Source organism: Macaca mulatta, chromosome 2 (genome assembly GCF_049350105.2).
Source record: "Macaca mulatta isolate MMU2019108-1 chromosome 2, T2T-MMU8v2.0, whole genome shotgun sequence".
Classification (NCBI taxonomy): Eukaryota; Metazoa; Chordata; class Mammalia; order Primates; family Cercopithecidae; genus Macaca; species Macaca mulatta.
In genome coordinates this window covers 59,116,471-59,128,729 of record NC_133407.1, presented here as the reverse complement: position 1 = coordinate 59,128,729, position 12,259 = coordinate 59,116,471, and the positions used below count along the sequence as shown (strand labels likewise).

Sequence of the window (12,259 nt, the reverse complement as noted above, 5' to 3'; positions counted from 1 at the left end):
AGCATCTCATAAGTTTACATAATTTTAGGTGTCAGAATACACATACGGAAAGGACAATCTAGACTAAGGAAACCTGAAATTTAATTCTGAAATTCATTAGGGAACCATGCCTAAGATGAGTTTATTTTCTTAACTGTAAAATGGAAGTGCAACCTTTAACTTTCCTCAGTGGCTCAGATGAAATACTGTGAAGGTACAGAGTAATGCTATATGACACAAAGCAAAAAGTGCTGTGCAAAAGACAGTGTGCTAAATATTAGGAAATTTCTGAGTTCCAGAAAATTTAGATTTTTAAGAAACTATGTCATGTGAAGACGTGTTTTGGATAAACAATTTTTCCAATATTGTATTTATATATTAGGAGGGATTATATAAAAGGTGTTCAAAAAACAAGTATCAGGAAAACACTAAATTAAGCAGAATTTAGCAACTGCTTTTAACTTCAGAATTTCTCAGAGCTTAGAATATTGTATACCATGAATCTCCAGGAAAGGACAACTGAGCTTATTCTCCCCAAACTTATATGACCACCTAATCCTTTTTACATGGACCTTCTCAGTGGAGCAGTGTTCCATATAACATACTTAGGGAACACACATTCTTACTATCTATTTTCCCAATTCCTATTGTTATGCTTCAACACAAAATAGTAAGACACCGTGGCTAGAATTTTTTTTTCCATATAAACATAAACGTGTACTGACACATGCTGGTAAGCATTTTATAGGCTGTCTATTCTAGCTCTCAAATAACATGACTCTAAATCTAAACCAGATCACTAACATAGCCTCTTTCCAGAAGGCCATAATGAGTACCTCCTCATCAGGATAGAGAATGTACCCTTTAAGTTTTGTAGGAGTCAAGTACCCCTTTGTCTTGGGCACAGATTTCTGTTAAGACAGACAGAAACTCTTCCCTTGCTGGTCCAGCAGCGGTTTTCTTGTTCTCTGGACCAGCCAGAATAAAAAGACTACTTCTTGCCATGCATCATTTGTTGTTTATCTAACACTGAATCCCAAATAAAATTTCACACCTGATTAATAGATCTGACCTTTTAAACTAGAAAAGCAGCAGCAACCTGAGATGGAATTGGTAAGAGAAAAATATGGTAACATTCTTAGCTAAAATACTGAGAGAAACGGAGAGTTTAAGTCTACTACTGTCTACAGTACTTATGTGAATGTTATAAAAGATCTGTTAGAAACTGGTGGCGATGGCAACAAGTCCTGCACCAGTTCTTAAATTCTCTCTTATAGCTAGTAGAAAGGATTACAAAGTTTGGCAAACATCTTGCATGGATCAAGACTGTTCACAGATGTCTGAGCAACGAATAATATGTCTATAGATTAGATCTAAGAGGTCATTTTACAACTGTTTACTAGAAGATATAAACATTTTTGCTCTCCCATTTGTAAGCTGTAGGTATGCATCATGGCTTCTGTGATCTCAGAGCTGTTTCTCGGACCAGCAAAAGAAGAGATCAAAATGCTCCTCTTGACCTCTATCTGCACTACACCAGAAATGTCACTGAGCCAGTTTCTTCTAGGGAGATAACAGAAACATTCTATGCAAGGCTGTGGGGGGCTGGTAATATAAGGCTAGGAGGATAAAGCTCCTTACTAATGAACAAGCTGACATTGAATAACATGGCATCTATGTGGAACATGGTTTGAAAACATTTTAAGATCATTCAGACATCTGAGACCACTGACAGTTTCTTCCTCCCAAGGCTGTGAAATAAAATTCAAAAGTACATCAATAAATTCCTGGTGCTTTTCCATTTTATGGTAGCTTATATTTTATACCCTCAGTGTCCTTCAAAAGTGGCTGGAATAGCCCACCTATGCCTTTATCTGATATGTTCATCTCTTTTTCACCCTTTGGAGAAGTAAGATTACTTACAAGAAAACTGATTCTCCAAAAGGTATATATACATAGTACGTAACACTGGTAAATAATGGGTGTTTCTAACAGTTCTTAGAAACTGGCAAAGAGACAGAAGCCCGTAACTACCCCAAACTCACCCACCTTCATACATCTTCACAGAGACATCAATAGCAACAGTGAATTTATACATAAAGAGTAAGTGAGGCAAAGGCAAAAGCAGTATCAATCTGTCTGAGTGTAGGCAATGGTGCCTTGATTATTTACCCGTACAAATTCTTCAGTCCCTTTTGGTTATCCCCAACTCAGCTCTTAAGCCGCAGATTTTTGCTGTGGAGAACTCAGATGTGATGTAGCTGCTCCAGTAACTCTTTTCACAGTACTGCATGTCAATAATGGGAATGATTTCTAATCAATTTAAACTGCACACGGTACTTTAATAGAACAAGAAGTTTATTACTCCCACTCAGTAGTTCCTGGGGGCTTTGATGTTAAGTCATACATAATTCGAGAAATACCAGGAATCTTCTTAATCTCAGTGACCATCTTTAATACCACCTATTAAAAAAAATTACAGAGAAAAGTCAGCATCCACTGCATGTCCAACAGTCCTAGAGGGCTTACATTTCTAATTTAAAATTAAAAGTTGACTATTTTCACTATTGTCCTCCACGTATATGGGATGGTTTCCGATTAATCTTATAGAATGAACCTATTCCCCTCTGCAGGGATAGGTTTAAGTTATTAAGGTTTAAAATATTAGTGACTTAAACTCAGTACTACTCAAAGTGTGATCCACAAACAGGTGCTAGTCTGCAATTTGTGTTTGTGACTGAGCCACAACAAATGCTTAAGAACATACAGTGATTTGACATTGCTGTGGCATCCAGGCATGTGATTTTATGTGTTTCAGCCAATGCTCTGCAAATTATCTGCAGCTTAAACATACAACTCTAAGGGCCATTAATCATTATCAAGTATACAGGAAGAGAGGATAGCCTGCTCACTTGTCAAATTTGGCAAATTTGAGTCTAAGAGAAAACTAACTAAGCCACATTCCCCAACCCATCTACCTAGCTACAACCACAGCCTCGTGTTAGTGCACTGGAGGCAGCGGCCCAACTGTGAGACAGAGTCTCACTTTGATTTTCACTTGCTATTATGCAAGTAGCTCCTTTGGAATGTTCTGGTGAAAACAAAGAAGGATCAAAAATTGAGTTGGAATTGGTAGTAGGGAGAATATTTAGGCAATTCTTGGGTGTCTGGCCATAAAGCTATCAAATTGCATCCTTATTTCTAACTAACTCTTCTTCACTCCTAGAGTTTTCTTCTTTATTTGGGGAATACTATTTGTAAAGTAGAAACTGGCAGGATTAGATAAAATTATTATAATTGATTACTGTTTATATAGTAATCAGACATTTGGAGAGCATTTATAACTTAAGGCCTTTTTCTGCCCCAGTGTATTAATCAAATATGTGAAAATTAAAAAAAAAAAAAAAAAAAAAAAAAGGCCTATCTTATGAACAGAAAACCAACATCAGAAATACAGCACTGGCACAGCCTATTCCATTCACTGTATTATAAAATGTAAGAGGCACTGAGAACATGCATTAGAAAAAAATATATAAATTACCTCTACAGGGATCTCATTGCCAGGTGTTGCAGGTATACCAGTCATGAAGTCACTAGTAATAAAGGTTCGAATAACCACAGATCTCTGGCATGAAGGCTGCTTTTGAAGTGGGTCCCGATCAAAATGTAATGGTGTCAAAATCACCGGCATCTGGCTGATTTTCCCAGCATACCCTAGAGAAAGGTACATGTAGAACCAATCACCGCACCATAGAAAAGCACTCTCAGTTCAATTAAATCCTCCCAGACAATATCTGAAATCACATATACACACACAGTATAGTTAAGACTGTCATCATGCATTGATTCTAGCTACTCGCAGAGCATTTTAATTGGACTCAACCACAAATGCAAAAAACAGAATTTGATCACATCAGTGATGTTTCACTGATGTGCTATAGAAAGAGTCCATTCTCATTATTCTCTATTATAATTTGCAGTATAGTTATATTCTACACTGCAAACAATGAATTAGTGAATATTGAACCATTTCTCCCAGGGGATATGGAGGGTTAGGTCCCTGCAAGCCTCTGGTTGCAATATTTTCATCAACTGATTAATATATAACCTTGTTTTATGTATGTTTCTGATTTAAGACACTGTATTTAATATTTATTATAGATTCATTCATACTGAACTCAAAATCAACAGCTCTTTAACTCATGCCTGAATGAAGTTTATCTAACACACAGATTTTCTCTGTAAGGTACATCACAGCATTCCTGTGCTTAGGAACCCAGACAGCACTTCAGCACTATACTTGAGATCCATTTTAAACAGCAAAATCACTAACAAAAAGCATAAAAATGCAAAAGATATTTCATCAAGGAGACCATGAAAAAGACTTGTTCACCTTATGAGCGCTGGAACAAGAAGGCACAGTGTCACCTTGTTCAAACTCAGCTGGGAACATCTAAGTCTGGAAATTCAAATTTTCTGCTGCTCTGTGCATACCCACAAATTGCCACAAAGGTGAATATATTTTATTTAGAAGCAACATTATAGGCTAGGTGCAGTGGCTCACACCTGTAATCCCAACACTCTGGGAGGCCAAGCCTGGCCTCACCTGACTCCTGACCTTATCACCTGAGGTCAGGAGTTCGAGATCAGCCTGGCCAAAACGGCAAAAACCCCATCTCTACTAAAACTGCAAAAAAATAGCCAGGTGTGGTAGCGGGCGCCTGTAATCCCAGTTACTCAGGAGACTGAGGCAGGAGAATCACTTGTAACAGGAGGCGGAGGCTGAAGTGAACCAAGATTGTGCCACTGCACTTCAGCCTAGGTGACACAGCAAGACAGACTCTGTCTCAAAAAAAAAAAAAAGCAACATCATAGAACATTCAAAGATTTAAATAATAAAAACAAAAGCATCTAAAAAGCAAAAGCTACATCCTCCTACTCTTAATGTCAAGCTTCCAAAAACTAGTTTCAGAGGGTAGTGATCAAAAACATGAGCAACTTACCAGACTCCCTGAGAATGTTATGGGCCTCAAAATCTGCTTGGCGTAAAGTACTGAGCACCCCTGTTGTCAAGAAAGTGGGAGTAACATCTGTAGGAGGTTCTTTAACTGGTGGGCCAAATATATAAACAACTCTGGAAACAAAGAGGTAAAAATAATAGAGCAATTACATTTTAAATGTAGAAATTACATTTCAGTATGAGAAGCAAGGCACTTAGAACAGTAACATTCTTTCCATTTCCCACTTAGTTTTAGGCCCTTCTCCTGCCCACTTCATCTCCTCAAATGGATAGGACAACATGTAAGATTATAGGAAGGTCTGTGTTCTATGTGCTTTCCTCAAAGTGTGTTCTCTGGAACATTCTGTATCTCAGAATGTGCAAAGATATAAGTGATTATTACGACTCTCTTTTCACTTAACGTACTGGGTCAAAGAGTATCCCCAAAACTTCATGTCCACCCAGAATCTCTGGGGAGAAAAAGGGTCTCTGCAAATGTAATCAAGTTAAAATGAAGTAATACTGGATTAGGATAGGCTCTAATCCAATGACTGGTATCCTTTCAAGTACCGGAAAATTTGGATACACAGACACACATAGGGGAATGAGGATCATGTGAACACAAAGACTGACTGGATTATGCTGCCACAAGCCAAGCATTGTTAGCAACCATCCAATAGTAGGAAGAAGCGAGGAAGGATCCTCCACTAGAGTCTTCAGAGAGAATATGACCTCGCCAACACTGAATTCAGACTTCTGGCCTCCTAAACTGTGAGAGAATAAATGTCTGTTGTTTTAAGCCTCCCAGTTTCTGGTAATTTGTTATGGGTGGTCCTAGGAAACAAATACACATAGTTAAAATTTAAAAATAGGTGCCTTTATGACAAGACTTCAGAAACTATTAATATACTATGCTAACATGCACTGGAAATCTCCAAGAGGAAACTATAGTGAATTTCCCAAAATTAGTAAACTCATCTTTTTATCTACTTGAGAAACAATGATCCTAGAGAGATTCTCATTTGCACTTCATTAAAAGGGCCATTGAAATAGGACTTAGTATCCTACTACTTCCTTCCAAAAAAAAATTCATTACTGTTTTATATAAATGTCTGTTTGAAAGACATGAAGATATACCACAAATATCTTCATGTTAATGACAGTCAATGAGAGTACAGTTTGGAACATAACTTGAGGAAATCAGAATCAGACAATTTTAACAACTTGAAGTGTGTAGCTGGCCATTGGTTTGAAGGGATCTGTTTCACAATCTTCACCCAGAAAACAAGAGGGAATCAGGGTAAAGATATGAGTGCCACTTAGCTAGTTCTCCCTACTCCAGCCAGTAGACAATTGTCACTTTTCATCAGTCATGATTTTAGCAAAGAAAATAAAACTCCCTGGCAACTATCATGGTAAAGTTTAATGTTTTTTCTTTTTTTCTTAATATGTACTTAGGTAAAATACACAAAAGAAAACCATATTAGCACAAAACCACTGACACCACCACCGACTTTATTGTCTCCTTCCAAACATACTACAACAGAAGCAAGCTTTTTATCCCATGCATAGACAGTAAGTTATACTTTTTCTAAACAATATAGTTCCTAAAGCTCATAAAAGATCTTTAGAGGAAAAAGTTAAGAGAATACCATGAACCTGCTTTTTAAACCTTCTCACTTCTTACATACAAAATCACTAGAGTGTACTGGCACAGGTATTTACCCACACTATATATGACAGTAAAACTGGAACAGTCCCTTCCTGTACAAAGATTCCCTCATCCAAATTAGGAAAAAAACTGGCAAACATGGAAGAATATTTTAAAACTCCAATTCCCCAAAAAGACCCCGGCAAAGAAATCTAAAGTTCACCAAGATCTCTTTTTTTTGAGACGGAGTCTCGCTCTGTCGCCCAGGCTGGAGTGCAGTGGTGTGATCTCGGCTCACTGCAAGCTCTGCCTCCTGGGTTCACGCCATTCTCCTGCCTCAGCCTCCCGAGTAGCTGGGACTACAGGTGCCCGCCACCACGCCCAGCTAATTTTTTTTTTATTTTTAGTAGAGACGGGGTTTCGCTGTGTTAGTCAGGATGGTCTCGATTTCCTGACCTCGTGATCCTCCTGCCTCGCCCTCCCAAAGTGCTGGGATCACAGGCGTGAGCCACCGTGCCTGGCCAAGTTCACCAAGATTCTTTTAAGAGCTTGCTGGGAAAATCTAGTTTTTTGTTTGCTGATTGTTAGGCTTTTTATTTTTTTCTTTTTTGAGAAGGGAGGAAGGAAGAAGAGACAAATAGGGAAAAGAGAGAGAAACTGGAATATAAACATAAAGTTTAAATAAGGATGTGTGCCCTTCGGCAAAAGAAAAAGGAGATAAAACTGTAAGAATGCTGTGAATGAAGAAATACACTAATTATACAGTAAAAGTGTGCAGTTCAATTTAGGGAAATTTTCTCTGTGATAGGCAAATTATGAGCCACTGTTCTAACCAAGACAATTATGTCCACTCAAAATAGGCAATTAAAAATTTATCATTATTGAAGTTTTTTTGTTTGTTTTGTTTTTGAGAAAGGGTTTCACTCTGCTGCCCAGGCTGGATTGCAGTGGCACGATTTTGGCTCAAGGCAACCTCCCAGACTCACGCGATCCTCCCACCTCAGACTCTCAAGTAGCTGGGACTACAGGCACACACCACCATGTCTGGCTAATTTTTGTATTTTTTGTAGAGATGGAGTTTCACCATGTTGTCCAGGCTGTTCTCAAACTCCTAAGCTCAAGTGATCCACCATGCCTGGCCCCCATTATTGAAGACATTAATAATTCCATTTTTCAGCATATGAAAGATGCTTCTGTATTTGGGGGTCTTCAGTTCATTTGAGTAAGCTTTTGAATGAGCATGTTCCCATCGGTAAAAACACGGCTTCCCTGTAACTCCTTATCTCTAACTATACAGACTCTGCTAGGTTAACATTAAAAGGTAAGCTTCTGATTTCTGCAGCAATTTGAGCAAAATGAAATCTCAAGTAATTCTTTTTGGTTGTTAACTGCCTAACACCCATGAAGAAAATTGAAGAGAGAGAATAACCGTGAAATAAGAAAATTTAATTAGCAATCTAGTACAAAATAAGTGAATTTTTAAACTATATATGGTATGATGAAATTGAGTATTAGAAATAGATTATAAATCAGCTGTTGATATATCCAATGTAAGAAATTAATATGCAAATTAAAGGAAAATTAACCTAAAATGTAAATTATATATTTAAATGTAACTATTTTAATGCTATCTGGCACATGCCCATTTCTTCGATTTTTTCCTTGGGGTTACTACTAAATTAACCAAGTCTCCATTTTTGTTTGCGGGGTGGGTGGTTGGTTGTTTTGTAGGGGTGGGTGGGTGGGTGTGTGTGTGTGTTACTTTATTTGTAATTCTGTAACCTGGACATACATTTTTTCAGTCCTTCTGGAATAAAACATGTCACCATAAAACCAATAGCTAATATAAGCCACTAATGTAGAAGATAATGTTTTACAGCTGCCTTTAATATTTTACACTAAAATAAAAAATCTTTCTCCTTTAAATAATTTTTAACAGATGATTACATTGTGATGAAGAGTCAAAACACAAGATAATATTACATATCTACTTAACTGCGACCTATGTGCATATTTGAATTGCAAACACAGCCATTTACTCTTATCTACATGACCTACCTATATCTACATTTGAGCCTTTTGGTCTTTCATTAATGGAAAGCCCTTAAGAAGCACATCCTTCCATTACACATGTCCCCACCCTAGCTCCTGTGAAACACACCTGTTAACGTTGTGACACATGCGAGGTATAAGCCTAGCCAGAAAAATAAGTGATTCCCAGTCAGGTTCATCTTTACTGGAGATTCCACACACGTAACTGTAGGAACGACAGTCACCCTGAAAATAAAAAGATAATCAGTAATTTTTAACAGTCAAAAGTTTAACTTGACTTTAAACTTAAACTCGGTTTAACTTGACAATGCTGTTTTTTTTTAAAAGAAAAGATGCATTGAAAAATATCTTATGCATGGTGACACTATTAATAGTTTTTTTGAAATCTGAATGAAAGTATATACTAGATGTTTCTTTAATGGTATGAATAAATTCCAAATTAAAATCCCATATTAAATCCTACCTGAATCAGTTAAGACATACATAAGGTATCATGGTAATATCAAGAATTTAGGCTGAGCACAGTGGCTAATGCCTGTAATCCCAGCACTTTGGGAGGCCGAGGTGGGCAGATCACCTGAGGTCAGGAGTTCAAGACCAGCCTGGCCAACATGATGAAACCCCGTCTGTACTAAAAATATAAAAATTAGCTGGGCATGGTGGCATGAACCTGTAGTCCCAGCCACTTGGGAGGCTGAGGCAGGATAATCGCTTGATCCTGGGAGGCGGAGGCTGCAGTGAGTTGAGAGATCACGTCACTGCACTCCAGGCTGGGTGACAGAGCGAAACTCTGTCTCAAAAAAAAAAAAAAAAAAAAAAAAAAGAATTTATTCAACATTCCCATTACCTGCTAACTGTGGATAATTTGGCAGACAAGGCCAGGTACAGAAGCTCACACCTATAATTCTAGCACTTTGGGAGGGCGAGGTGGGTGGGTCAGTGGAGCCCAGAAGTTTGAGACCAGCCTGGACAACATGGCAACACCCTGTCTCTACAAAATATACAAAACTTAGCTGGGCAGTGTGGTGGCATGTACCTGTAGTTCCCGCTACTCAGGAAGCTGAGGTGGGAGGATCACATGAGCCCAAGGAGGTCGAGGCTATAGTGAGCAGTGATCATACCACTGTACGCTAGCCTGGGCAACAGAGTAAGACCCCATTTCAAAAATAAATAAATAAAATTATGAAAAATTGTAATTTGGCAAGCAACATCTGCCCATGTTTTTTGAGTGGATAAAGAATTCTTAAGTGGGAGACAAAAACGATTCATAAACATTTACTTATCAATGTGTTTAAGTATCAGCTTAAAAGCTAATTTTAAAATAAGTAAATAAAACTGATTATAATTTATTCTCTTTTCCTGTGTCCTGTTTAATCCAAGTAATTTGCTTTTTTTATGAAAAGCATTTTAAAAAGTAACAGATTAGAGAAGTACCTAATGCCCAGAGTGGCAGGTACTAAGAACGCGAAAATTCAACATATGTGAACGCTAATGTGATAGCATCTTATATAAATAAGTATAAAATGGGCCGGGCGCGGTGGCTCATGCCTGTAATCCTAGCACTTTGGGAGGCCAAGGCGGGTGGATTGCCTGAGCTCAGGAATTCAAGACCAGCCTAGGAAACATAGTGAAACCCCGTCTCTACTAAAATACAAAAAATTATCCAGGCATGGCGGCGTGTGCCTGTAACCCCAGCTACTCAGGAGGCTTAGACAGGAGAATCGCTTGAACCTGGGAGGTGGAGGTTGCAGTGAGCTGAGATCATGCCACTGCACTCCAGCCTGGGCAACAGAGCAAGACTCCATCTCAAAAAAAAAAAAAAAAGTGTAAAATGTACATTTAACACAGAAAATGATCCTATATAAATACATGAATAACTGATGGGATGCCTATATAATAAAAAACTGAGAACAGTTTAAATGCCCACTGGTTAGAAGAATAGTTAAATAAATGATGGTATGCATAGAATATGAGGGAACAGTTAAGAACAATCTACTTGGAAAGGCACAGAAAGGTAAGTTCATGATGCTCAGTTAAAAGAAAAGTTGACAATGTGTACCCCAAATCCCCTACTTTCTTTTTAAAGTGTTTCTGGAAAGACACATACAAAACTTAACTGGAGAGTAGAAATAAAAAGAATTTTTTTAATGTATTTTTGATTTTTTACAAATATGGTTTACTTCGGTATTTAGAAAATAAAATGCGTTCTTATACTAACCATGAACCATCATTTTTATCTGGGCTTGCAAGGGTCTAAGCTTCAAAGGGTAAGAGACGAAAGTCAGTTATCCAATAACAAAAGAAAATTTTATTTTGGTGGGAATAGTAGTAGAGCCTGAATAAGTTTCATTTTCAAAAAAGAAATCACTTATTCATCAAATTACCTCAAATATCTATTTTTTGTAACATTTCTCTAAAAAGAAGAGTAGGGAACTATTTCAACTCAACTCCCTGTGTAGCATGAGTTAGCATACAGACGTGGAAGTTCTCTGTAACAAATCTACTTAAAACTGAGAAACTTTTAAGAATTAAATAACCTGTCCACGATTCTATTTTTATATATTAGGGTAATACTGCCTGTATCATTGCAAATTTCAAAATAAATTTGTATGTGAATGAGATAATCCATAAACCACTGAAAGAAAACATCAATAACTCCAAGTAAGGTTATTTCAATAGTGATTTTAAAACAACATAAGCAGCTTACAACATTTTACCTTTAAAAAGAAGGCAAGAGTTCCTTAACCCAAATAGCTGGCTCTATCACTTTCATGAAATAAAATATTTTAGTTTACTTTAAAAATAACAATCAATTTTTTCTTTTTTAAGACGGAGTTTTGCTGATGTTGCCCAGGCTGGAGCGCAATGGCACGATCTTGGCCCACTGCAACTTCCGCCTCCTGGGTTCAAGCAATTCTCCTGCCTCAGCCTCCCGAGCAGCTGGGATTACAGGCATGCGCCACCACACCCGGCTTATTTTGTAATTTTAGTAGAGATGGGGTTTCTGCATGTTGGTCAGGTTGGTCTTGAACTCCCGACCTCAGGTGATCCGCTCAACTCGGTCTCCCAAATGTAATCCTGGGATTACAGGCATGAGCCACTGCACCTGGGAACAACCACTTTTTATCTTGTTTCATTTACAAGCAGAACTGCATGAATTCAGAGCAAAGAGGAATTTAAACTGACAGATTCATATATTTAGAAAAAATGCTTGTTAGGTTTTAGATGAATAATCTCAAACAGTAGAACTTCTTTCTACACATAATTTTACTGTAAGAGCACATTATAAACACATTAACCCAATAACTGGCACTTATACCATTTTTGAGTTGAATTACTGACACCTCTTCTAGTTTCCATTTAACCACACACTTGAAATAAAATAACCTTCCTCTTCCCTACCCTCCCACACTTTTGTTCCCCAAACACTCATTTAAGGATCATATAAAGAAGACCGGTCACAGTGGCTCACGCTTCCAATCCTAACACTTTGGGAGGACAAAGTGAAGGATCACTTGAGGCCAGAATTTCAAAGCCAGCCTGAGCAATGCAGTGAGACCCTATCTCCATAAAAAAAT

At 37.7% G+C, this 12,259-nt stretch overlaps 1 protein-coding gene across 1 annotated transcript in view; it reads right to left on the bottom strand.

The window, feature by feature from the left end:
• Window positions 1-2,318: 2,318 nt before the first annotated feature.
• The window catches only part of GMPS (guanine monophosphate synthase), a 71,708-nt gene continuing 61,767 nt past the window's right edge, over window positions 2,319-12,259 (bottom strand). Inside the window, 4 exon segments of the mRNA NM_001261203.1 lie at window positions 2,319-2,442; window positions 3,521-3,693; window positions 4,983-5,113; window positions 8,791-8,906. Of these exon segments, the coding sequence (NP_001248132.1) occupies window positions 2,341-2,442; window positions 3,521-3,693; window positions 4,983-5,113; window positions 8,791-8,906 (522 nt within the window). The 3' untranslated portion in view covers window positions 2,319-2,340.